The sequence below is a fragment of the Caretta caretta genome, chromosome 8, assembly GCF_965140235.1.
Source record: "Caretta caretta isolate rCarCar2 chromosome 8, rCarCar1.hap1, whole genome shotgun sequence".
In the NCBI taxonomy this organism is placed as follows: Eukaryota; Metazoa; Chordata; order Testudines; family Cheloniidae; genus Caretta; species Caretta caretta.
The window spans coordinates 45104128-45131625 of NC_134213.1; the positions used below are offsets into that span (position 1 = coordinate 45104128).

The 27498-nt window shown below is 52.7% G+C and overlaps 1 protein-coding gene across 2 annotated transcripts in view; it reads left to right on the forward strand.

Annotated features, from left to right (window-relative positions):
- Window positions 1-27498, forward strand: part of PDE4DIP (phosphodiesterase 4D interacting protein) — a 152576-nt gene that overhangs the window by 51608 nt on the left and 73470 nt on the right. For both annotated transcript variants that reach the window (XM_048861884.2, XM_048861887.2), the window contains exons 6-8: window positions 12409-12532; window positions 14526-14698; window positions 15385-15502. In XM_048861884.2, coding sequence (XP_048717841.2) covers window positions 12409-12532; window positions 14526-14698; window positions 15385-15502 — 415 coding nt within the window. The remainder of the gene's footprint in view (window positions 1-12408; window positions 12533-14525; window positions 14699-15384; window positions 15503-27498) is intronic.

Sequence of the window (27498 nt, forward strand, 5' to 3'; positions counted from 1 at the left end):
CCTCCTCCTGTGCAGCAGCCAGACCATTCCCCAGTCCTGTGCCCAGAGCAGCCGCTGGTGCTGTGTAAGGCTGCGGGGCCCAGTGGTCACCCTACGTCTTGGGAGGCATGGCAGTGCCGGGGCAGGGCAGGCCACACTGTCCTTCGGGCCCTGGCTGCTGTTGGTTCCAGCTGTGCAATTGGAAAACGTAAATAACGCCGTTGTGCAGCCCGAATGCTCGTTCTTTGCATGAAGCAACAGCACCCCCCAGCATGGCTCCCACCTGCGAGGACAGAGCCTACGTGCCTTGTGGATCTTTCTGAGCCACCTGCTCAGCAGACTCTCAGCGTAGCGCTCCCCTGGGCCCTGCATTGGGCCACCAGCCCACCACCACTGTGGGAGCAGGGCACAGGGGAAGGGAAAAGGATCCTGGTGGACAGCCCCGGTTCCCCGCTGACCTGGCTCTGCCTCCCAGCTGATGAAAGCCCTTTCCATTGTCCTGGGGCGTAAAGCTCTATGCAGTGAGAGCCAGGCCTGCGGCACTCGAGGGGAGAGTTAATAGCAACTCAGGCCTGGTCTGCACTACGAGTTTATGTCAGATTTAGCAGCATTAAATCGAATTAACCCTGCACCCGTCCTCACAACGAAGCCATTTTTTTCGACATAAAGGGCTCTTAAAACCGATTTCTGTACTCCTCCCCAACGAGGGAATTAGCGCTGAAATCGACATCGCCGTTTTGAATTAGGGTTAGCGTGGACGCAATTCGAAGGTATTGGCCTCCGGGAGCTATCCCACAGTGCACCATTATGACCACTCTGGACAGCACTCTGAACTCAGATGCACTGGCCAGGTGTACAGGAAAAGCCCCGGGAACTTTTGAATCTCATTTCCTGTTTGGCCAGGCGAGCTCATCAGCACAGATGACCATGCAGTCCCAGAATCGAAAAAGAGCTCCAGCATGGACCGAACGGGAGGTACGGGATCTGATCGCTGTATGGGGAGAGGAATCCGTGCTATCAGAACTACGTTCCAAAAGACGAAATTCCAAAACATTTCAAAAAATCTCCGAGGCCATGAGGGACAGAGGCTACAGCAGGGACGCAACATAGTGCCGCGTGAAACTTAAGGAGCTCAGACAAACATACCAGAAAACCAAAGAATCAAACGTACGCTCCGGGACAGAGCCCCAGACATGCCGTTTCTACGCTGAGCTGCATGCAATTCTAGGGGGGGCCGCCAACACTACTGCACCCCTGTCCGTGGACTCCGATGATGGGGTACTCTCCGCCATGCCTGAGGATTTTGCGGATGGGGAAGAATAGGAGGAGGAGGACGAGCTTGAGGGGAGCACACAGCACACCGTTTTCCCCGACAGCCAGGATCTTTTTATCACCCTGACTGAAATACCCTCCCAACCCAACGAAGCCAGAAAAGGGACCTCTGGTGAGTGTACCTTTTAAAATATAATACATGTTATAAAAGCAAGCGTTTTTTAATGATTAAGTAGCCCTGAGGACTTGGGATGCATTCATGGGCAGTACAGCTACTGGAAAAGTCTGTTAACTTGTCTGGGGATGGAGGGAAATCCTCCAGGGACATCTCCATGAAGCTCTCCTGGAGGTACTCTAAAAGCCTTTGCAGAAGGTTTCTGGGGAGAGCAGCCTTATTCCATCCTCCATGGTAGGACACTTTACCACGCCATGCTAGTAGCAAATAATCTGGTATCATTGCATGACAAAGCCTGGCAACGTATGGTCCCGGTGTTTGCTGGCATTCAAGCAACATCCGTTCTTTATCTCTCTGTGTTATCATCAGGAGAGTGATATCGTTCATGGTAACCTGGTTGAAATAGGGGAATTTAATTAAGGGGACATTCAGAGGTGGCCGTTCCTACTGGGCTGTTTGCCTGTGGCTGAAAAGAAATCCTCCCCGCAGTCAGCTACGTGGTGTGGCGGGGGTGGGGGTGGGGGCAATGATGTTGAGCTGTTTGCGTTTGGCTAGCAGGGATCTTCCCTGATACCAGCCACACGGTGGGGTGAGGGGTAAAGCAATCATCCCAGAGAATTGGATGGGATGGGGGTTAGTTTGGTTTCTGCTGCTGCACATTAACAGGAAAACAGCAACACTAAATGGCCAACTCAACATGCTTTGCTTGGTATGGGAGAGGAGGGCGCTGCTGTTATGACGGTTGCAGAAGCCGAAAGACTATGGTTTACCATGGCCGCCTGCAAGCCAAATTCTGTTGCCCAGCACTGCGTGTGTGATCTCTAATACCAAAGCCGCAGGCACTCAATATAAGATGCAAAATGCGACCACCATGAAAGAGTATAGCCATTGTTCTCTAAAATGTATCTTTTTAAATACTTCACTCCCTTATTTTCCTCCAGCAGCTGCAAATGTTTCAAGCCTCCCTCCTCCATCCCAAAGGCTATCTCAGATAAGGCGGCAAAAAAAACGCACGCACAATGAAATGTTCTCTGAGCTCATGCAGTTGTCCGGCACTGACAGAGCTCAGCAGAATGTGTGGAGGGACACAACAGCAGAGTACAGGAAAGTGGCCGATGAACGTGAGGAGACGTGGCGGCAGGAAGATCAGAGGAGGCATGAGGCAACGCTGGGGCTACTGCGGGATCAAACAGACATGCGCCGGGGTCTGGTGGAGGTTCATGAATGGCAGCAGGATCACAGACTGCCGCTGCAGCCCCTGTTTAACTGCCCTCCCTCCTCCCCAAGTTCCATAGCCTCCTCACCCAGACGCCCAAGGACATGGGGGAGAGACTCCGGGCACCCAACCACTCCACCCCAGTGGACAGCCCAAGCAACGGAAGGCTGTCATTCAAGAAGTTTTAAAGTGGCCTTTTCCTTCCCTCCTACCCAACTCCCACACCCCACCCGGGCTACCTTGTGAGTTATCTCCCTATTTTTATAATCAGTTAATAAAGAATACATGTTTTTTAAATGATAATGACTTTATTTCCTTTGCAAGAAAGCTGTGATCAAAGGGGGGAGGGCGGGTGGCAAGTTTTAGAGGCATTAAGAGGAATTTAGAGGCAACCCCCCCTCCCCCCCAAATGAGCAGGTTTTCGTCAAGGAGAAACAAACAGAAGTGTCACACAGTACCCTGGCCAGTCATGAAACTGGTTTTCAAAGCTTCTCTGATGTGCAGCGCTTCCTGCTGTGCTCTTCTAACTGCCCTGGTGTCTGGCTGCGCGTATTCAGCGGCCAGGCGATTTGCCTCAACTTCCCATCCTGCCATAAACGTCTCCCCATTACTCTCACAGAGATTGTGGAGCACACAGCAAGCAGCAATAACAATGGGAATGTTGGTTTTGCTGAGGTCTGAGCAAGTCAGTAAACTGTGCCAGCGACCCTTTAAACGTCCAAATGCACATTCTACCACCATTCTGCACTTGCTCAGCCTATAGTTGAACAGCTCCTGACTACTGTCCAGGGTGCCTGTGTACGGCTTCTTGAGCCAGGGAATTAAGGGGTAGGCTGGGTCCCCAAGGATAACTATAGGCATTTCAACATCCCCAAAGGTTATTTTCTGGTCTGGGAAGTAAATCCCTTCCTGCAGCCGTTTAAACAGACCAGAGTTCCTGAAGATGCGAGCGTCATGAACCTTTCCCGGCCATCCCACGTTGATGTTGGTGAAATGTCCCTTGTATGACGAAGTGGGACTGTTCTTAATGTTTCCTCTGAATAGTGTGGGGGTGCCTCAGTTTCCCCTATGCAGTTCTTAAGTATCTAGGTGGTGGGGTAAGGGTGTATGATCATTGCAGAGCCCTAGAGGGCAGGTGTGTGCAGGGGTCTGGACACAGAGAATGGCCAACACCCTGTTTCCTGGCAACTGATGGCCTGGGCCCTTCCCCCCTGCAAGGCGAGAGCTAAAGGGTTGGAGAACAAAGGAATCAGGTGACCTCCTGACCCGGGAAAGGGACAAAGCCCAGGGGAGGAGGGGCTGGAGGGTTTTTCAGTTGGGGGCTGGCTGGGACATGGAGTGAAGGGCAGACGTGGTTGTCTGGCTCACTGCCCCCAAAAATGGACCCAGCTGAGGTGTCCTGTTCTCTGCACCTACAAGCTCTGTGTTAGACCATGTTGTGACGAAGTGGGACTGTTCTTAATGTTTCCTCTGAATAGTGTGGGGGTGCCTCAGTTTCCCCTAGGCAGTTCTTAAGTATCTAGGTGGTGGGGTAAGGGTGTATGATCATTGCAGTGCCCTAGAGGGCATGTGTGTGCAGGAGTCTGGACACAGAGAATGGCCGAAACCCTGTTTCCTGGCAACTGATGGCCTGGGCCCTTCCCCCCCTGCAAGGTGAGAGCTGAAGGGTTGGAGAACAAAGGAATCAGGTGACCTCCTGGCCCGGGAAAGGAACAAAGCCCAGAGGAGGAGGGGCTGGAGGGAGTTTCAGTTTGGGGCTGGCTGGGACATGGAGTGAAGTGCAGACGTGGTTGTCTGGCTCACTGCCCCCCAGAATGGACCCAGCTGAGGGGTCCCATTCTCTGCACCTGCAAGCTCTGTTTTAGACCATGTTCCTGTCGTCTAATAAACCTTCTGTTTTACTGGCTGGCTGAGAGTCACGTCTGACTGCGGAGTTGGGGTGCAGGACCCTCTGGCTTCCCCAGGAGCACCGCCTGAGCGGACTCGCTGTGGGAAGCGCACGGAGAGGCAGAGGATGCTGAATGCTCCAAGGTCAGACCCAGGAAGGTGGAAGCTGTGTGAGCTGTGTGTCCTGAAGACAGGCTGCTCACAGAAAGGCGACTACCCCAGAGTCCTGACTGACTTCATGGGGAGCAGTTCCAGAGCATCGCCCAGGGACTCCGTGACAACTGGTGGCAGCGGTGGGATGTACTGCACCCCGTGGATGGTGCTTCCTGCAGTAAGTGACTGGGGAGCAGTAACACGAAGGGGGATTGCCGAGGACCAGGCCTGCTGAAGGCTCAGAAAGGAGCGGTTTCGGGGAGCGGTTAACCCCTGGGAGTGTGTGACCAGCGAGAAGTACTGTGCAGTAATGGGGTCCCCCTGGGGACTGCAGTGAGCAGTCTCAGGGGCGGAGGAGTCTGCAGCTCGACCCTGGCAAAGAGGTGGTGACCTTGAGAAGGGCTGGCACACTAGGGGTTCTCCCTGGAAACCGTGGGGAGCTGAGAACACACGGGCCTGTGAGTCCACAACAACTTGGGAGGAGCGGAGTGATGGCCTGTCACCGTCTCCTTAAGAAGGACATTGTAACCCTGTGCAGAAAGAGAGGGTTGAGCATTGGAAAGTTCACCAAAGCAGAGTTAATCGTGCAGCTGGAGGAGGATGACCGCTCTAAGGAACAGATTCCTGACCCCAACTGGGGCTATAGCAGGATCTGGGAGCAGCTGAAGCGGGAGCCAGGCATCGCCAAGACTCCTGTCCCCGACCAGACGAGGGTCTTCACGATCGGGTTCCCCATCGGGGGATCAAGACGGACGGGACTGGAGCTGAGTCTGAGAGAGCAAGAGGACCATGGGAGACAGCGAGAGCCCGAGAAAGAGCTGCAGAAGCAGCAGCAGCATGAACTGGCGGTGGGGGAGCGGAGAGGCCTAGGGGACCTCCCCGGGGTGAGTGGGGATAGATCCCGGGGGGCCAGTTCCGCAGGGAACCTCGAGACTAAATTGCTGCCCCTGGTTAAGGAGGGGGGGGGTGTGGATGCCCACCTCACTGCCTTTGAGCAGGCTGGCGATTTGAACCAAGGGGACCCTGCGGAAAAGCCCCGGTGTCTAGCTCCCTTGCTGGGTCCCAAGGCCATAGACTCCGTCAGCCAGGTGGTTGGGGATGTGGACAGGCTCCCACTCCTGACCCCAACCTATATGTCTGTGTGGAGTTTCCTGGGGCCAGGCCCCCCGGACCTCCAGTGGGAGCAGAAGGTGATGGTCAATGGGGAGACATTCTTGGGGTGGCCAAAGGGCATGGGCTGCATAAACCTTCCCACATGCGGCCTGCGAGTGCTATCGACCACCCCTGATCTAAGGGAGGGTGTGAAACTGGAAGGGCCTGGTGTAACTCCTACCAAGGAATGGGAGAGATGCTGGGGCATCCATGGGAACGTTGGTGGCTTCGAACTTCCCCAGGTCACCGGCTAAAGTGACCCCGCTCAGTTCGATCTCGAAGGGGGGAGAGATGTGACGAAGTGGGACTGTTCTTAATGTTTCCTCTGAATAGTGTGGGGGTGCCTCAGTTTCCCCTAGGCAGTTCTTAAGTATCTAGGTGGTGGGGTAAGGGTGTATGATCATTGCAGTGCCCTAGAGGGCATGTGTGTGCAGGAGTCTGGACACAGAGAATGGCCGAAACCCTGTTTCCTGGCAACTGATGGCCTGGGCCCTTCCCCCCCTGCAAGGTGAGAGCTGAAGGGTTGGAGAACAAAGGAATCAGGTGACCTCCTGGCCCGGGAAAGGAACAAAGCCCAGAGGAGGAGGGGCTGGAGGGAGTTTCAGTTTGGGGCTGGCTGGGACATGGAGTGAAGTGCAGACGTGGTTGTCTGGCTCACTGCCCCCCAGAATGGACCCAGCTGAGGGGTCCCATTCTCTGCACCTGCAAGCTCTGTTTTAGACCATGTTCCTGTCGTCTAATAAACCTTCTGTTTTACTGGCTGGCTGAGAGTCACGTCTGACTGCGGAGTTGGGGTGCAGGACCCTCTGGCTTCCCCAGGAGCACCGCCTGAGCGGACTCGCTGTGGGAAGCGCACGGAGAGGCAGAGGATGCTGAATGCTCCAAGGTCAGACCCAGGAAGGTGGAAGCTGTGTGAGCTGTGTGTCCTGAAGACAGGCTGCTCACAGAAAGGCGACTACCCCAGAGTCCTGACTGACTTCATGGGGAGCAGTTCCAGAGCATCGCCCAGGGACTCCGTGACACATGTTCCTGTCATCTAATAAATCTTTGTTTTACTGGCTGGCTGAGAGTCACATCTGACTGCGAAGTTGGGGTGCAGGACCCTCTGGCTTCCGCAGGAGCCCCACCTGAGTGGACTTGCTGTGGGAAGTGCACGGAGGGGCAGAGGATGCTGAATGCTCCGAGGTCAGACCCAGGAAGGTGGAAGCTGTGTGAGCTGTGTGTCCTGAAGACAGGCTGCTCACAGAAAGGCAACTGCCCCAGAGTACTGACTGGCTTCATGGGGAGCAGTTCCAGAGCATCGCCCGGGGACTTGTGATCCACCAGTGCTTGCAGCACCATTGAAAAGTACCCCTTTCAGTTTATGTACTGGTTGCCCTGGTGGTCCGGTCCCAAGATAGGGATATGCGTTCCGTCTATAGCCCCACCACAGTTTGGGAATCCCATTGCAGCAAAGCCATCTAGTATGACCTGCACATTTCCCAGAGTCACTACCTTTGATAGCAGCAGCTCAATGATTGGGTTGGCTGCTTGCATCACAGCAGCCCCCACAGTAGATTTGCCCACTCCAAATTGATTCCCGACTGACCGGTATCTGTTTGGAGTTGCAAGCTTCCACAGGGCTATTGCCACTCGCTTCTGAACTGTGAGGGCTGCTCTCATCTTGGTATTCTTGCGCTTCAGGGCATGGGGAAAGCAAGTCACAAAGTTCCATGAAAGTGCCCTTACACATGCGAAAGTTTTGGAGCCACTGGGAATCATCCCAAACCTGCAACACTATGTGGTCCCACCACTCTATGCTTGTTTCCCGGGGCCCAGAATCAGCGTTCCACGGCATGAGCCTGCCCCAGTAACACCATGATCTCCAAATTGCTGGGGACCGCGGTTTTAGAGAAATCTGTGTTCATGTCCTCATCACCACACTGCTGTCGCCTCCTCGCCGGGTTTTTCACGTGCTGGTTCTGCATAAACTGAACGATAATGCGCGAGGTGTTTACAATGGTCATAACTGCTGCGGTGAGCTGAACGGGCTCCATGCTTGCCGTGCTCTGGTGTCTGCTCAGGCAATCCAGGGAAAAGGGCGTGAAAGGATTGTCTGCTGTTGCTTTCACGGAGGGAGGGAGGGTTGACTGATGACATTTACCCATAACCACCCGTGACAAATTTTTGGCCCCATCAGGCATTGGGAGCTCAGCCCAGAATTCCAATGGGCAGCGGGGACTGCGGGAACTGTGGGATAGCTACCCACAGGGCACCGCTCGGAATGTCAACGACGCACACCGCCGAATTAATGTGCTTCGTGTGAACGCATGCACTCAACTTTATACAATCTGTTCCCAAAAATCGACTTCTGTAAAATCAGAGTACTTTCGTAGTGTAGACATGCATTGGCAGCTGGAGTGGTACGTGTGAGACTGGTGCATCAGATCAGTGAAGGGGGGTGGATGGAGCTAAGTGTGCAGGGTGGGCAAAGCAGAGCAGTGGGGGAGGGGGGGAAAAGGGGGCTATAGAAACACCATCCAGGCAGGAACATCAAGGAGATTTTTCACAGTATCTGATTAGCGACGATTACTTTGCTCTGAAAATGGAAATACTTTGACTGGGTGGCAGAATGTGCTGAGCCTTACAGCGAGCAAGCCAGCTAGGCCGGCCTCCTGCCGGTTCAGAGAGGTTTCCCACTCTGCCCTCTCCGGTCCAGCTGGAATTGGGGCTCCCGCCAGCTGTTAGCACTAACACTTGGATCATCATCAGGTAACGCCCCTTGTGCCCAGCCTTAGGAGCCCCTCGCAGCTGGAGACTAACCCCCATAGGGCAGGTCTGCACCACGGCTGGAGGTGTGACACCCCACCCCCAGCTCTGCTTGAAGTAGTGCCTGGAAAACGGGGTGGCTGTGAAGGGAGGGAGTGGGTAAGCCCCCGCGAGTCAAAGCCTGTTGGAGACCTGAGACGCGTCCTGGGGTGGCTGGCCTGGAGGCGGGTGTGCTGTTCTGGGTGTGGTGGTGCCAGAGTCCTGAGGGACAGGCTGTCTCCAGTGCTGGCTTTCTGGAGCCATATCGCATTGCGACCTCAGTCTCCCTTGCGGCCCTCTCCCCTGCTCTCTGTGCTCAGCTGCCGTCTCTTCCCACCGATCGTTTCCCGATCGTTTCCCCTCGGTGCATTAGCTGCCTTGTCAGCTCATGTTTCTAGCCTCTGCCTTATCCCTGCCCCAGCCCGACTCCATTCAGTGCCATCTGGGTCTCCCGTGTCAAATTGCACAGGACTGATCCCTGGGGCTGTGGCACCTCCATAGACCCCTCCCCCTCACTTGAGCTATCGCTCTTTGTCTTAACCCCTTGTTCACCACACGTGGGCCAGATCTCAGTCTGTAACCTTTACTGGTTCCACCAGATGCCTGCTCGCCAAAGGACTACACCCACTAGCAAAGACAGGTGGCCAAGAGGTCCAAGGGCAGCTGCCTGGTGGGAAGCCCAGGGCGCACACTCCTGGCTTCTCCCCCCCGCCCCTGCCCTTGCTGGGAGGGTTGGGGGCTTTTCTTCAGCTGCGAGGAGCCAAGGGGGAATGTCTCTAGCTCCTGCAGAGGGAGATGTGCTGCTGTTTGAGAGCCCTGCTCCATCCCTCTAGGGTCAGGCAGGATACGGTGATGCTGTGAGAGCAGCGTGCTCTTGACGCCTGGAAGGGCTGTCCAGGGAGACCTGGCTGGTGCTTCTAGGGCCCTGCTCACACCCCAGCCAGTTTCCTGGGTTAGAGTTTGGATCTCATTCTCTGAGATGGAGGCCTTGCTTTCCAGGAGCCTGTGCTCTGCTGTACAGACAGGGAGATTCGCTGATGACAGTAGCTCAGTCTGAAGAGTGCAGGCATCCATGTGGAATTAAAACTACCAATGAGGTCGCATGGAGGGGTGTGCGGGGGTAACACTGTTAAGGTGGGAAGCTGTCCAAGGGGAGCTCAGCTGCAGGAGAGCTGCTCTCGTGCCCCTGTTGGAGTCTTTTACATTCAGGTCTAGTTTTTTCCCCCATGACTGGACGTGCAGGTCTGCATCACGCAGAGGAGTCTTTTACATTCAGGTCTAGTTTTTTCCCCCATGACTGGACGTGCTCTTTGAATAACACAGGCAAAGGACCCTCAGGCACCCAAAAATAACGTCCAGGCTTAGATCCTGTAAGAGCAGCTCCGTGGGCTTGTGTTCCAAACAGTTTGTTTAACAGAGATTTGCTTTTCAGTGCATCAGGCATCCTGCTAATCTCCCTGCCCTGAAAGAGTGTTTCCCAGGCTCCCTGTAGGCCCCTTTCTCAGCCCATCCCCAGCCAGGAAGGACTAGGACTAGGAGAACCGGCAGAGTGAGGCAGTAGTGCCAGCTCCAAGCACTGAAAAATCATGAGTCACCCCTCCCCCTCCCCCCAAAAAATCACGCAGTTGGCTTAGAAATCATGATATTTTCACAATAACAAATATTGGGTTGGGTTTCTTTGTCTTCTAGTTTCTGAGTCTTCAGGGTTGACTCAGGCCACATTTTTGTGTTTTTCTCTGCAACCAGGAGGACACATAACTTACTTTGTTTTCTGCATGAAAGCTGAGGGTCTCATGTAATCACCTGACTCCAGGAGCTGGGGCTTGAAGACCCCCTCCCCATGCTCATTCCAAAATCCCAAGAGTTGTGAGCACTGGAGAGGGTTTGAATATGTGCTGTAGGTCTCAATGGAGGCAGGGAGACGCAGGCTTAGAGGCTGATATTGTTTAACATTCTAGACGCAGCATGAGCAAGCACAGCTGTTTGTAAACTAAAAATAATCGGGCACCACCTGTTTCCCAGAGGGCAGGGTGATTCCTGTGCTGGCTGGGGGCACATCCCTGACTCTGCGCATAGGACAGGAGCACAGTCTGTTTGCAAACAGGATGGGATCCCATGGGCTTTTCAGCTTGTGACTCTCTTCCCCACCCCTGCTACTTCGCAAAGCTTTTGTATTTAAAAATAAAAGTCAGTGTCATAGAAGTCCCCAAAGCAGGAATAGAACCCACGGATGAGGAGCTGCTCACATGACAGTCACCTTTCCATTTTAAAATATGCCCTTTCCATTTGTGACCTGCCATGTCCTGAGCGCTGTGCCCCCAGGAGAACGGTTGATGTCGCAGTCGCTGTGAGCAGGATGGGGAGGGGTGAATCAGTCTGGTGATGGAGATGACAGGGGACAACAAGAAATTCTGAATTCAGATCTAGGTGGGTGAAGAGAAGGAAATGTTTTGTTTCCATTGAATAGTCATATTACAGTGGAGTCCAGAGACACCAATCTGAATGCGAGGCCCTGTCATGCTAGGTACTACACATATGAAGACATGGCTCTGAACAGTCCGGAAAGACAAGTGATCTAGGCAGAGTATGGGAAAAGAGAGGCAATCAGATAGATCTAATGTTTGCACCCCTTCTATCCCAGCCTGGCAGGCAACTGAATGGAAACCTAGTAGCATCCCAGAGCTGTAGTCAGGGACCAAGGCCCCATGGTGCTATATGCTGGGCAATCACAGAATGGAAAGACAGCCTCTGCCCCAGAAAGCTTACACTGGATTTCCTTGTAAGCTTGCAGGAGGGGAGTGCACAGGTCATACTGCTGCTCTTGGCAGAAGGGTACTGCAGCAGTGGGGGCCATAGGGGAACCTGACTGGAATGGCAGGGAAGAGGGATGGAGAGACAGCCCGGCAGCATGCAGTACCTGGGATGCCAGGAGCATTGCACAGTGAGGGGAGGCTGCCCCCCCCCCAGTACAGAATTAGCTCCCCCCTATGATCGGCAGCAGCAGAGTCGGGGAAAGTGTGTCCCCTCTGGTTCACAGGTGCCTTTCCAGAATGCTAGGGTCCTTCCCCTGCTCCTCTTCTTCTTCGCCACTCCCCAGCCGGGGCTAACTGGTGTGATGCTCAGGAGGCCCATCCACTCTGCTTGGGGCCTTAGTGTTCCTGCTTCCTCACACCTTCCTTGTTCCTACTGCCTGCACTGTGGGGGCCAGAGTGGAATGGGTCAGAGGGGTTGGTACATCGTCTGGTGTCTGTGTAGCGTGCCCCAGACCTGACTGCCTGAAGTTGGAGACCAGGCTCAGATCCGGAACCTGGCTCCCCACCTGGGGAGAGGTGAGCCTACGGGGCCTGATTCTGTGCCATCAAATTGGTGCAGAGCGGAATCAGGCCCAGATCCTTTGGGAGCTGGCTTAGTGTCCCATCCTCCCCCCAGTCCCTCTCTAGGTGCTGGGGACCAGCAGGCCACACTCATCTCTCTGCAGTCTGCAGCTGTTGCTGTGGCCCTGGTGCAGCGACGGAATAGAGCAGCCCCTGCTATTCCTCCCATGCTCACCCCACTCAGCGCAGCAGTGGGTGTGTGGCTGTACGTGCTGGTCTGCCCTAGCTCTCCCTGTGCTGCTAGCACCAGGTGGGGCCTCCCAGAGCCGTGCTGGGTGGAACCAGATCTGAGCCCCGTTTGTGACACTGACAGAGTGGAATGAGCCGAGGTGACAGCCTGACTTGCAGCCCAGCCCCCGCTGGGCGGTCCAGGGCTGCCCCTTGCTCTGACAGGTGGGTGCCATGTCTTGCAGGGCGGCTGCCGAGAACGTGACGAGTCGCAATGAAGCAGAGCTCCAGCGTCGGTATGAGGAGAGGCAGCAGGAGACGGAGCACGTGTCGGAGCTACTGGAGAACAAGATCCAGCTCCTGCAGGAGGTGAGTGGGGTGGGGCATGTGCCCCAGCTGTGCGGCATCGGCCATGGAAGAGGAGTACAGAGCCGCCCAGGGCCAAGTGGGGCCCGTCTCTCTTTGCCAGCCCCCTCTGCCCATTCTGGAGTCTCAGTTTCTTCCCCAAATCCCAGGGGGCTCAGTTTTTCTGGGCCTGCCATATGGGATGGGCTTTGGGCCCCACAGCAAGGCCCCCACGGGACATGAGGAGCAGGACTCTTGGCCCCTGTGACTTCTCTTTGCTTATGGGGAATGGAGCTCAGGGTCCCCTGGGACTCCCCTTAGCCCACAGGAAACTGGGAACAAATCCGAGGCCCCAGCTGCTCTCCTTCCCGCTGGTTATTCCCTCTGTATCTACAGCAGACAGAGCTCTGAGCCCTCCAGCTGGTTCTCTCTTTTCCCACAGCGTATGGGTAAGGGAGCCAGGCCCCCAGGGTGGCTATCTGCAGGGTATTAGAAACCAGTCGCAAGGCTCCATGGCCCTTGACCCTTACCTCCTGTTCTTTCCATTGGAAGGGCAGCTCTGCCGTCCTGGTACAAGAGAGCCTGTCAGCGTAGCCTCCCCCTCCTAGCTTGGTGTTGTCCTTGCTCTTGTCTCCCTCGACAGGAGCAGAGATTGGCATCTCTGGGAGGCTCCCCTGGGTCATGGACACAGACTTGTGATGACTCCATCCGTTCTAGTGAAGATACGCAGCTTCCTCCTTCATACAATAATTACACAGGTGCAGCTGAAGTCCTTGGGAGCTGCTGAGTGCTTGGCACTTCTGCAAATTAGGCCACCTCTTTAGGAGCCTACATCTAGATTTAGGAGCCACCCTATATTTGAACATCTTGGCCATGATGTAATCCATACCATGGGAGCGCAGCTGGCCCTAGGAGAACCTTCCTTGTTGCTGTTATGGCATTGTTTGCATTTAACCTTCCCATCACAGTCACATAGGGCTTTTTATTTTTCACTTAATTTTCTTGGGTTTTAAAACAAAGAACCGGAGTGAAGAGGTTTTGTAAATGAGGGCAGGGGATCATGGCTGCAGTGAAAAGGATAGAGGCACCTAAAATCACAGGGGAGGGATTTTAAATCTTTTTTGTATTCTTGTGATTTTTCTCCTCTCTTGGATTTAAGGCAGCGAGTGTCCTGGGAGGAGTTGATGGTGTTTTGCAGGGAGGAATTTGCACTTGTCTCACCAGCAGCCTGCACTCAGTATCCCCTGCTCTTCCCCATGTGGCCCCATAGGGATGGTACATTGTAAGCGGGGCCTCATTATTTCTTTAGAATGAAATAACAACAAAAAGCTGCCCAGCCCCAGCTCTGGGCACCCTAACACGTCATTAGCAACACAGCTGTATCCCAGTGGCATTCCAGCCACCTCCAGAAAGCCCTCCATCATTGTGGGAAGCACTCGTCCCCCAGCCGTGAGCTCACATCCTCTCTAAGAGGTGTCATTTGCAGCATGTCGTCTAATTCAGGCTGTTTCAGAGGGGAGGTGGGGAGCGAGTTGCAGAGTCCCAGAGCCCTAGCAGATGCCCAGTAAGCCTACTCCGAGTGAACACGCAGCTGTTGGGTTTTTCCAGGGCATGCAGTTGTTGGGTTTTAGTCCCAGTTCAGCAGGGAGCCCCTTCCTCGCAGAGACAGTCTGAAGCTGACTTTGAAGAGGATGGGTTATAGTGCAGGTCCTGGTGGGACTTGAACGTTAATGTCAGCTGCAGGTCCCGTGAACGCTAGCACTGATGCATCACTTGTTAGCGACTGGAGCGTGGCCCCCATTCAGTCGTCACTTACAGCAGCTCAGGTCAATAGGCCCAGCCCTTCATCCTCCGCCCAAACCCTGCAGCTTACAGGAGGGAGCACGTCTGGTCTCACTGGATGCAGCAGCCACCCACTGGTATTGCTGCTTTTCCTTCCGCTCACGAGCCAGTGGGGTTGTGGCTCTCTGCCTGGGGTGGCGCAAGTATCCCTGCTCATGTCACGTTCCATCCCCAGGAGGCCAGATTAGCAAAGAGCGAGGCGGAGAGGACGGCAGCACTGGCGGAGGCTGAGAAAGGACACTGCCTGGAGCTAACCGAGAAGCTGAAGAAGCTCACCAAGGAGGAGGAGAAGAGAGGAGCCCAGGTTCTGCATGATGATCACTATGCTGCGCTGGCCCAGAAGGACAAGTAGGTAGCTGTGGTCACTCCATTGACTTGCCTCTGCTGCTTCCTGGCTCGTGCCCCCTTGCCCACAGAGCAGGCAGCCCAGCTGGGGGGTTCAGAAGAGGGATCCTTGTCTCGGAGACCCCAGAGTGGAGCTTGCTGCACCACACTGGGCCGCATGGCAGCAGGACCAGTCACTGCCTGGGTGAGCAGGGTCACAGGATGGGGTGGGGGTTGGCATCCAGCAGAGTCAGGGCTCTGCGAGCCCCTGGGGGGATCCTGCTAGGGGGCAGTGTCTGGCTGAGCCAGGTGGTCACAGAGCAGGTGGTAGTGGCTGGGTGGGATGGGTTAAGCCACATAAGGGGACTCCCTGGGTGCTGTACAGAGAGCATAGTGATTGTGCACTCCCCGGCTCCTCGCAGCACCTCCAGCACAGAGGCATGGATGGGGGAAGGTGTGTAGCCGGCAGGTCGCTACACTCCAGACTGTTCCAGGAACAGCCCCTTGGCCTGGGAGCTGTCAGCTGTAAGTTAGAGCAACCCTGAGGCTGCTCTAATTTACTCTGGGACTGGCCCACACCCTGGCTGGTCCCAGAATCAGTTCTGCAAATGTGATGTGAAGCCGCCTTGGGTCCTGTGCTGAGCACAGAGCCCTTTAGCGGAGATCCTCCTCTTCTAACCAAGGTAACTAAGCCATTTTCTCCTTGGCAGATGCATTGAAGAGCTGATCCAGGAGCTAAGTGCCAGAGAGCAGCTCATTGAGCTGCTGGCCACAGAGAAGCAGAACCTGCTGCAGCGTCTGGAGGAGCCCAGAGAAAAGGAGGTGCAGGTGAGATGGGAGCTGTGCAGGGGATAATCTGAGGCCTCCCAGCGTGTCCCTGCTACACATGTAGCTGGGCCATTTCCTGGGCTCTAGACCCAGCTCTGCCACCGGCCTGCTGGGTGACCTGGGGCAAGTCATTTCCCTGCCCTGTACCTTAGTTTCCCCATCTGTAAAATGGTGGTAATGGTGTTGGCCTCCTTTGTAAAGGGCTTTGCAATCTTGGGCTGATAAGAGCTGGGTGGCACTGTGTTCTTTATTGTTATTCTCAGCCCATTGAAGCCAAATCTATTTTCTGCCAGTGGAAACCTGGCACTGGGGCTCCTGGTCGCACTTTGTGCATCAATTAGCAAATCACTCAATAGGTTGGATTTAACTCATAAGGCTCTGTGTGTGTGTGCGCATGCAGGGGGTGGGGGACAGTAGCCATGATTTGGGGGCCTTTTCTCCCAGTCCCTTCCTGTCCACAAGTCCCCTTTTAGGAGACTGCTTTAAAACCAGTTCCCGCTGACCTGGGTGGAGGCACTGGGCCAGTTGTCCCTCTGTGACCGTAGTGGAGTGGCACCAGAAGTGAACTGGCTCAGTTTATCTGGTAAGTGTGGACCAGGCAGCAGGGTAGAATTGTTTTTTCTAACCCTCTTACAATGGGCTGTACAAAGGATACAAACCTCCTGCTTCGTAACATAAACCAGCCTCTAACTGACACAGCTAGGAACTTCCCCGGTGCTGAGCGAGTCCATAATTCTCCTCCCCATGGTTCTCTGCACCTTCTGCTGAAGTATCTGCTCCTGGCTACTGTCAGAGGCTGAACTAGATGGAGCCTGGGGCTGGCAGTTCTTGCCTTGTGTTTTGATGAACAAACACTCCAAGCTGTAATTCCTGCTGCCTGGAGCCAGCGGTAGCAGAGGCCACGCCAGTGACTCTCCTATAGCTACACCTTAGGGAGACCCGGTGCAAGTTCTAGGGTAGCAGCACTCTGAGACTTCCTAGTGGGAAGGCTGGAGCCAGTTTCTAAGGACACCTGCTTTCTGGGGGGGTTAATCCTTGCCTGGCGTATTTAGGCAACAAATGACTCACCCACCCAAAAAACAACCCTGTTGAAACTGACAAGTAGAGGGACAAACAAGACAATTTGGTAAATATGTCACACCCAACCAAATCTCGTCGCTCCAGTGCTCAAGTGAAATGCATGTAACAGTCCGGTTTGGAAGTTGCCTCCTGACCGCGTCAAAGGAAATCTTTAGATTCCCCTGCTTGGCAGCGAATGTGCCTTTCCCTAAAAGATGGGAATTCGGTCCGAGGGTAGCTGTGCCTTCTGTCCTCTGGTACCCTCCGTCTAACATTGCTCAAGTGTCACTGAGGGCAGAATTCAGTCTTTAAACTGCTGAGCTTCAATCAGAAGACCTTGATAATAACTCTAGCCAGGCAACTGCTAATAAGCCTGTAATAACTTTGTATTTTCCAATCCCTGGTATATCTGTGGTTGTCTTGCTGCATTGTGGCTTGTTTACAATTATGAAAAGAAAAAGAAAAAAGAGAAAAATTACAGAATTAGACCATAATGTGTAGAGAATTATGGTCTAACCCTGTAATGTTTCTTGCTCTTCCTAATTATTGCCTACATGTGCAGTTTTAAACTGAGGTCTTAAAATACCCTCTGAAAAGCTAGCTCCAAGCATCAGTAAGGCTTTCAGTGCCATGAAGGGATCAAACTAGATTACTAACCAGCAGCTGATGGAGTTCTCTGAATATATTGCCTCCTCAAAGCCACATTCTTGGAGGCTTATGCTGGGCAGTTACTCCTAGGCAAACTTCACTGCCTGCATCCTAAGGTACAGAGACTGTGGGAAGGGCAACAGAGAATGAGCCCCAACATCAATGAAGAGGGCCCAGGCACTCTCGAGGATACAGAGACACCAAAGCAGCAAGGATGGAGAGGGAAGACGAACCTGGGTTTGCGGATGTGGCATATGCACAGAACTATTACTGATCAGTGATGTAGATTTCTGTTGGTGGTGCCTGGGGGAAAGGGACGTGTTTATATTTGATATCAGACTTGGAGCTGAATTGGGATTTAACAACCTTGGACATATGGAACACCTGGGAGGGCTCCACACTCTCCATCCTGATTGACCTGTGTTCCTGGAAAGGGTTTGACAGTGGTACTCAGAAATCTTTTGGCAAATGCACAAATGCAAGACTCTGATATTAGGAATTAACTCACCTATGGTTCTTCAGTTTGAGGTATTCCTGCTGATGTCAAAATACCAGGAGGCGCAGCCCTTTAATAATGGCAGCTGAAATGCTGCTTGTAAGGAAAGGGACATATGCGAGATCCTAATTGCAACAGATCCCTTGCCTTGGGCCTGGGCTCTTGCATATGGCTGGTGCCGGTCCCCCAAACTGTGGTTCCGTGTGTGTGTGTGTGCGCGTGTGTGTGTGTGAGTGAGTCAGTGAGTGAGTGAGTGATTGGCAGCTGGGGTCTCACACCAGTTCTTGCTGTGGAACATTGGCGCCCCCTGTTGCTCCAGCAGCCTGTCCTTGTCAGGGATATTGCTTCCCCAGGATCGCTGTATTGGCTACCACTGGCCCCAGGGCTCTTGGGGTCAGCTTGAACCATGTAGCTTCTTCTTATCTCTTAATAGCAACATTGTTGTTCGCTAATCCTCTGGCACTTCCAGTTTCTAAGATGAGTCTGTGGGTGTTTGGTGCTGCTCATGGTGGTGCACTCATTAGGAAGGTGATGGGTGCTGTAGAAAACTCTATAGATAGGTAGGGGTCCATGCCTCAAGGCCTCTCTTGCATTGAGATCTTTGGTTCCAGCTGGCCCAGGACCTGACACCATCTACAGGCCTGAAAGCTCAGCTCTCTGAGCTGAGGGCTCCTGCTGTGTAGATAAACCTGTATCAGTTCAGCATCTCCATTTTGCTGTGTTTACATGTGGAGTGTTTCTTTGCAAACAAAAGGGCCTATGAAAGCTTCGAGCCTGGAGCACAATCACGAGCTGGGGAGCTACAGCAGGGTGCAGGCTGCACCTCCTCTGCCAGACCCCAGGCAGCCAACACCTCTGCCTGCTAAAAACACGGCATGAAAAAGCCTCCCTTTGGCAGCTCCACTTCCGTGCTCTGCAGTGAGGCGCCACCTGTCCTGCTGGGTGGCACAGTGTGGGAGCAGCTTGGTGCCCCAGAGCACAGGTTGTGCCTTGGCAGCTGGCACACTGATCTGCCAACTCCATGGGTCTTCTCTGTAGATTACAAGTTCTCTGACCTGTTTATGGGCCCCCAGGGGAAATCCGTGCCTGCCTCGAGGGGACTTTCCACCTGACCGATCCATTACCTCACCTACTGCGGAAGGGCAACCAATCAGGGTCCCTGTGCTTGCCTCTTCCCTCAGCAGGTGAGGCAGTCCATTACCCCACCTCCTCCTCCTATCTGTACACAAAAGGCTGGAATCACTGGGCCCTCATTTGGATTCCTGTCTCCTCCATGGCTGCGTACTCGGGTTTGTGGGGTTGCTGATTTGTTACTCTGCCGTTAATTGTTTTTTATCAAACTTTTTTTTCTAATTTTCACTAAGTTGTTCAGCCTGAACCCTGCCTGCATCAGCTCATGTGTGCTCTGCAGTGGCCTTTTTGGCATGAGTCTGGAGGTGCATATCCAGAGTCCACATCACAACACCCCTATCTTACACAGAACTGAGAGACCAATTCCCAGCCTTTGTGCCAGGAGCGGGGCCCATCTCCATTGCCCATTTCAAACATTTTCAACAGGCTCCTCTATGCTTTCTCCCGCACTGACCCTTCCGCTTGGGAGGAGCATCCCACTCACTGTCCTCCAAACCCCTCCGTCAAACTCCACTCTGCCATGACCTCCGAGAAACCCAACAGGGGTTAGGCAGCCAGTGTGCTGAGGCCTTTCTATCTCATGCTGACCAGTATTGTCTCACTGTTTCGTTATGCTCCCTATCATGCTTCCCCAGAAGTATCCAGGGCTTTGAGATACCTGGCTACCACCTACGATTAGCGTGAGGAGGCCTTCTCTTTACCTGCCATAGGCCAGCTCCCCAACTCCACCTTCCACAGCAACACAAGTAACGCCCTCTAGGCCTACACAGGCCCTGATCTCTCTCTCCAGGTTAGCAGTGGGCACACTCCAACCCCCGAGCATCTCCCTGGAATGTCCAGCCCCTGATTCACTGGCCCCTCACAGGATTTACCGATGCGCTGCTCCCAGAGAAGCAGTGTACCCCAGCTTACCAGTCCCACCTCAGATCACCATGCCGCTTCACATCCAGCACTTAGACATGATTAGAGTGAAAACAGGTACAGGTTTTATTTAACAAAGGCTAGAGATTCAAGTGACAGCAAGTAGAAGTATTGGAGTATTCTGGTTATATATAAAATAATAACACGCATTCTAGAACCTAGATGTAATTAGCTAGTTACCTGATCAGCATCCTGTACAGCAGACAGGAGAAGATCAAGAATGGGCTCTCAAAACTGGAGACTCTCACACAAAACCAACCTTCCACACAAACTTCCACATGGCTGGTCTTTACAAAAATGTGACAAGCCATTTACAATGCACACTTCACTTCTCTACAGAGGAAAAAGGACAGTAAACTATCTAAACTCCTACATGCCACAGGGGGTATGACAGTGGTACCCTCAACTCACCTAACAATATTGTTAATCTATCCAACCACACACTTAGCCTGGCAGAAGAGTCTGTCCTATCTTGAGGACTCTCTTTCTGCCCCACCACCCCCACAAACATGATACAGTTTTGCACTCATCTGGAAGCCTACTTTTGTCATCGCCGAATCAAGGAATATTTTCAACACACCACTGAACAATGCGCTGACCCACAGGAACCCTCCTACCAACACTACAAGAAGAAGAATTCTGCTTGGACTCCTCCTGACAGTCAAAATCACAGACTGGACTTGTACATAGAGTGCTTCTGCAGACGTGCACAGGCTGAAATTGTGAACAAATAGCATCACCTGCCCCATAACCTCAGCCGTACAGAACGCAACGCCATCCACAGCCTCAGAAACAACTCTGAGGACATAATCAAAGGGGCTGAGAAAGGAGATGCTGTCGTCATAATGAACAGGTCAGATTATGAACAGGAGGCTGCCAGGCAACTCTCCAACACCACATTCTAAAGGCCACTATCCTCTGATCCCACTGAGGGTTACCAAAAGAAACTACACCATCTGCTCAAGAAACTTTCTGCTATAGCACAGGAACAAATCTACATGGACACACCCCCAGAGCCCCGACCAAGGGTATTCTGTCTGCTACCCAAGATCCATAAACCTGGAAACCCTGGACGCCCCATCATCTCAGGCATTTCTTACAGCAGGATTATCTGGCTATTTGGACTCTGTCCTCAGATTCTATGCTACCAGCACTCCTAGCTATCTTTGAGACACCACCGACTTCCCGAGAAAACTACAATGCATTGGTGATCTTCCTGAAAACACCATCCTGGAAACCATGGATGTAGAAGCTCTTTACACCAATATTCCACACAAGGATGGACTACCAGCTGTTAAGAACAGTATCTCTGCTAAGGCCACGGCACACCTGGTGGCTGTGTTTTGTGACTTTGTTTTCACCCACAACCATTTCAGATTTGGGGACAACTTATATCTTCAAGTCAGTTCCACTGCTATGGGTACCCACATGGCCCCACAGTATGCCAACATTTTTATGGCTGACTTAGAACAACGCTTCCTCAGCTCTCGTCCCCTAGCACCCCTCCTCTACTTGCGCTACATTGATGACATCATCAGATGGACCCACAGGAAGGAGGCCCTTGAAGATTTCCACCTGGATTTCAACAATTTCCACCCCACCATCAACCTCAGCCTGGACCAGTCCACACAAGAGATCCACTTCCTGGACACTACAGTGCAAATAAGTGATGGTCACATAAACACCACCCTATACTGGAAACCTACTGACCTCTATACTTACCTACATGCCTCCAGCTTCCATCCAGGATACATCACACAATCCATTGTCTAGAGCCAAGCCCTAAGATACAACCAAATTTGCGCCAATCCCTCAGACAGAGACAAACACCTACAAGATCTTTATCAAGCATTCTTAAAACTGCAATACCCACCTGGGGAAGTGAGGAAACAGATTGACAGAGCGAGATGGGTATCCAGAAGTCACCTACCACAGGACAGGCCCAACAAGGAAAATAACAGAACACCACTGGCGATCACGTACAGCCCTCAGTTAAAACCTCTCCAGCGCATCATCAACGATCTACAACCTATCCTGGAAAACGATCCCTCACTCTCCCAGACCTTGGGAGGCAGGCGAGTCCTCGCTTACAGACAGCCCCCCAGCCTGAAGCAAGTACTCACCAGCAACCACACACCACACCACAGAAACACTAACCCAGGAACCAATGCCTGTAGCAAACCTCGTTGGCTACTCTGTCCCCATATCTACTCTAGCAACACCATCAGAGGACCCACCACATCAGCCACACCATCAGGGGCTCATTCACCTGCACATCTAGAATCATAGAATCATAGAATATCAGGGTTGGAAGGGACCTCAGGAGGTCATCTAGTCCAACCCCCTGCTCAAAGCAGGACCAATCCCCAACTAAATCATCCCAGCCAGGGCTTTTTCAAGCCTGACCTTAAAAACTTCTAAGGAAGGAGATTCCACCACCTCCCTAGGTAACGCATTCCAGTGTTTCACCACCCTCCGAGTGAAAACGTTTTTCCTAATATCCAACCTAAATCTCTCCCACTGCAACTTGAGACCATTACTCCTTGTTCTGTCATCTGCTACCACTGAGAACAGTCTAGAGCCATCCTCTTTGGAATCCCCTTTCAGGTAGTTGAAAGCAGCTATCAAATCCTGAAAGCAGCTATCAAATCAGAATCTACTAATGTTATATATACCATCATGTGCCAACAATGCCCCTCTGCTATGTACATTGGCCAAACAGGACGGTTTCTGTGTAAAAGAATAAATGGACACAAATCGGACATCAGGAATGGTCACATACAAAAGCCAGTAGGAGAACACCTCAGTCTTCCTGGACATTCTATAACAGATTTAAAAGTAGCCATACTTGGACAAAAAAACTTCAGAAACAGACTTCAAAGAGAAACTGCAGAACTAAAATTCATTTTCAAATTTAACACCATCAATTTGGGCTTGAATAGGGACTGGGAGTGGCTGGCTCACTACAAAAGCAGCTTTGCCTCTCCTGGAATTGACACCTCCTCATCAATTATTGGTAGTGGACTATATCCACCCTGATCGAATTGGCCCTGTTAACACTGGTTCTCCACTTGTGAGGTAACTCCCTTCTCTTCATGTGTCAGTATATATATGCCTGCATCAGTAATTTTCACTCCATGCATCTGAAGAACTGGTTTTTTACCCTCGAAAGCTTATGCCCAAATAAATCTGTTAGTCTTTAAGGTGCCACCGGACTCCTTGCTGTTTTTGTGGATACAGACTAACACAGCTACCCCCTGATGCTTAGCTAGTTACTGTCATGCCTTACAGAGCAAAAGGCATTTTTCCTGCATTTTACAGCTAGCACTGGCTGTGATCTTCCATTCATAGCATGTCATGCTGTCAGCTTGCCTCCCATATGAAAGATCCAGGTTGTGTCTCTGCATCCTCAGCTATACCCCCACAATCCATTCTCTTCCTATATGTTTCCTTTCATGAAGATTTCACAATCTCTTGATTGGCATTTGGTTCAGTAGGTGAACAGGCATTCATTGGGAGGCCCCCAATACACACCTGATCAGATGCAGAGATAAGCATCTTTCACTTCCTGCCTGTAACAAACGTGTCTGAGGTTTGTCACCTTCTGATGACCTGCCTCACCTCCCTGATTTTAAGAACAGTTTTCAGTACAGTTATCTAACTCCTTAAACATTATCCGTACACACATTTTGCAATGATTATGATGACCCGTGGGCTCTTGGGGAGAGAGAGAGACCTCACCTACCACCCCTTAGTGAATTATTGTGCATGTGTCTGACACAGGGATCCCTGTAGAATCCAGTGCATCGCCTGTGTCCACTGCCAGTTGGCATCAAGAGATCCCTGGGTCACACTCTCCCCTTTGTCTGCTGTATCCATCTGCTCGTTGTCTTACACTTACGGCACATCTACACTGGCAGAGTTACAGCACCGGGAGTTACAGCGCTGCTCAGAGAGCATTGACGGGAAACCGCGGTTGTGTGTCAGCTGCCTGTCAGCTGCCTGCGCAATAGCGTGTTCACATTTGTGGCACTTGCCGCGGTATTCAGAGCGGTGCACTCTGGGCAGCTATCCCACAGAGCATCTATTTCTCTTCTGCTGCTAAGAGTTATGAGAAGGCGGAGGGGGTTGCAAGGCATCCTGGGTCCTGTCCCAATGCCCTGTGATGCATTGCTTCCCCTCCTAGCAATCCCTGTGCTTCCACATTTGGCGCCATCTTTCAACGGTTTGTGTGCTGTGCACCCTGCCTCTTCGGGCTGCAGGAATGTTGACCAGTATGCTGCTTGCTCTGACCAACACGTCACGAGTGGCAGTGGAGTTCTTCCTTAAACTGCAAAGGCAAGAAGAGTGTGACATTGATCTCACCACGCATAGTAGCTGTGCCATGAGATTGCCTGTGGGCTCGGGAAACAAGCACTGAGTGGTGGGATCACATCGTGATGCATGTCTGGGATGACGAGCAGTGGCTGCAGTACTTTTGGATGAGGAAAGCCACATTCATGGGACTGTGTGATGGGCTCGCCCCAGACCTGCGATGCAAGGACACGAGAATGAGAGCTGCACTGTCGTTGGAGAAGCGCGTGGCAATTGCACTGTGGAAGCTGGCAACTCCAGACTGCTGCTGATCGTCACTTACCAATTCAGAGTGGAAAGTCTACCATTGGACTCATGTTGACGGGAATCTGCAGGGCCATTAACTGCATCCTTCTCTGAAAGACCGTGACTCTGGGCAACGTGCGTGACATTGTAGATGGCTTTGCACAAATGGGCTTCCCTAACTGCAGAGGGGAGATAGATGGCACACATATTACAATTCTGGCACCAGACCGCCTAGCCACTGAGTAAATTTAATCGCAAGGGGTATTTCTCAATTGTTCACTAGGCGCTTGTGGATCACCGTGGGCGTTTCACAGACATTAACACAGGCTGGTCCATAAAGGTGCATGACGCACACATCTTTCGGAACACTGGCCTGTTCAGGAAGCTGCAAGCAGGGACTTTCTTCCCGGACCAGAAGATCACCATAGGGCAAGTCGAAATGCCCATTTTGATCCTGGGAGACCCTGCCTACCCCTTAATGCCGTGGCTTATGAAGCCATACATGGGGCAACATGACAGAAGCAAGGAGAGGTTCAACAACAGGCTGAGCAAGTGCAGAATGATTGTTGAATGTGGTTTTGGCTGTTTAAAAGCCTGCTGGCACTGTCTCTATGGGAAGCTGGACCTGGCAAATGACAATATTCCTATGCTTATAGCCGCGTGCTGTACGCTCCATCATATTTGTGAAAGGAAGGGTGAAAGCTTCACTCAGGGCTGGACTGTAGAGGCTCAGCGCCTGGAGGCTGAGTTTGAACAGCCAGAGACCAGGGCTATTAGAGGGGCGCAGCACGGGGCCACAAGGATCAGGGATGCCTTGAGGCAGCAATTTGAAGCTGAAAGCCGCTAATATTTGCTGCTATACTCGGGAGTGCAGTGTTTGTAATGCTAGGAGGTGATTGGTGCTGACGATGCAATATGTGGGTTTAACATAATTGTATGTTGCTTTGCAGGGCTCTTTTTGCTTTCAATTAATAGAATAATGATTGCTTTCAAACCAACACAATTCTTTTATTAAAAAACAACAACTGGAGGAGAGAAGCAAACCAAAAAAACCCATCATCAGTGAGGGGGATGGGGGAAGGGGTGTCCCAGGATGGCTAAAGATTTGTGTATGTCCAGGGATCATATCCAACCTTCTCCTTTGGAGTACAATGCAGCGGGTACTGTACTTTTTCAGGGCCAAACTGCAGAGGGATGGGTGTTGAGTGCAGTGAGTAGTGGGAGTCCGCAATGCTGGACTGTGATGGGGGAGGAATGGAATGCCAGGGATATAGACTGGATCCAGGAGATTGATAAGAGTGTGTTAGCGGTGTCTGGGGGGTGCATGGGAAAGAGTTTTGTGACAGCGGCTGCAGGGGAGGGTGGGCGCAGAGCTGCTCGGTTTGAAGAGCTAGTATCACCTGGAGCATGTCTGCTTGTAGCTCCATAACCTTTAAGAGCGGCTCCGTGGCTTCATTCTGGTGTTCCGCATTCTCCTTTCAAAAAAAAAAAGAGGAGGACTTGTGGCACCTTAGAGACTAACAAAGGTGCCACAAGTCCTCCTTTTCTTTTTGCAGATACAGACTAACACGGCTGGTCCTCTGAAACCTGTCATTCTCCTTTCAGTCCCTCTTCTCGCTGTCGTGCCACTCCTTCAATTCCTGTGGAGTGCATTGTAACATCATGCAGAAAGTCCTCCTTAGTTCTTCTTGGCTGCTTTCTAATTCTGTGCAGCCGTTCAGCCACTGGTAACAAAGAGGGAGGCTGGGCTCCCAAGGTCATCTCTGTGAAGTTTAAACACAACATATTACAGAAGCAGTATTTTTTACAACACAGAGAACACTGATTCAGTGATTTAAAACACAGCAAGTACTCACACACCTGTCACTAACCGGCTGACCCCAGGGAAGCACACATGAGCCACAAGACCCCCCAAATGGTGAGTAGCCACAGGGGCAGGATAAATCAGTCTTCCCAGACACTTCTGTATGCTGGGCACGTGGCTCTTGGAGAGATCCAGTACTGGGGCGGGGGCTGATAATCATTCCTATCCCCATACTTTCCACAGGATGTGATCATTATAGAAGATATCTCGCTGCTGAGGGTCAGCAGGGAATCAAGGGAGGGACTTCTCCAAGACTGCGGCTTCTGCCCTGGCCCCTATGCGGCTTGCGTGTCTGTAGCAATGGTCCTCTCTCCCCCACCCTCACCCCCCCGTGATGGCACTGTGGTGCTCCCAGTGATAAAGCGCTGTCTATACTGGTGCTTTTCAGCGCTAAAACTTTTGTCGCTCAGGGGTGTGTTTTTTCACATCCCTGAACGACTAAAGTTTTAGCTCTGAAAGTGGCAGTGTACTGGGTAGAGTGGGTGCTACTGTTGTGCAGGGCTTTGGGATAGTGGCACAGGGAGCTGTGTGAGCAGGTGGGGGGTACATGGCAGGTGGATCTAGGTGCTGCAGGGTGTTGGATGTGTTGGCTGGAGCCCTGGGAGGAGGGCGCTAGTACTGGTTGGGCTTGGTTGGTAGGTAGTGATCAGCAGCCCATAGGATTGAGTGTTGGGCAACTCCTGTCGGCATGTGATGCTGGGTAGAGTGAGGAGCCCATTGGTAAGTATGGTTGGTGCTGGGGGTGTGCGCAATGGTGGAACATGTGGCTGGCACTGACATGTGGGTCGAGTGGTACCAGGGCCTGCTGATAGCAGGAGACTGGTGATGTGCGTGTACCTGGGCGACAGGTGGGAAGTGCCGCGGCACACAGTGGCTGGCGGCTGGCAGCGGGTGAGGACACGTGGTGAGTTGTGGGTGGCTGGCACAGCAGGTGGTGAGAGGCCCTGGCTGCAGGAAGGTAGGGCAGGTGGCACTGCATGGCATGGTCACTGGCTGGGCATGCAGTAGGGTCACTGGTTTGCAGAGGGCATTGCTCAGGCGGGGGAGCGCTGTGGGGAGGGGGGGTTCTCTGTGTGGCACTGAGGATCCTCTTGACTGCTGGGTTTTGTGCTGAATCTCCCATGAGAACTGGGGCGGGGTTGGGTGAGACTGTACCATCCTTTGGCCCGCTTTACAGCGCGGCTCCCTCTGCGCACGCGCTACTAGGCTGAGAGCGGAGGATAGAAACTACAACTCCCAGAAATCCCGGCCGGGCGCGCATGCGCGGCGGAGCCATCT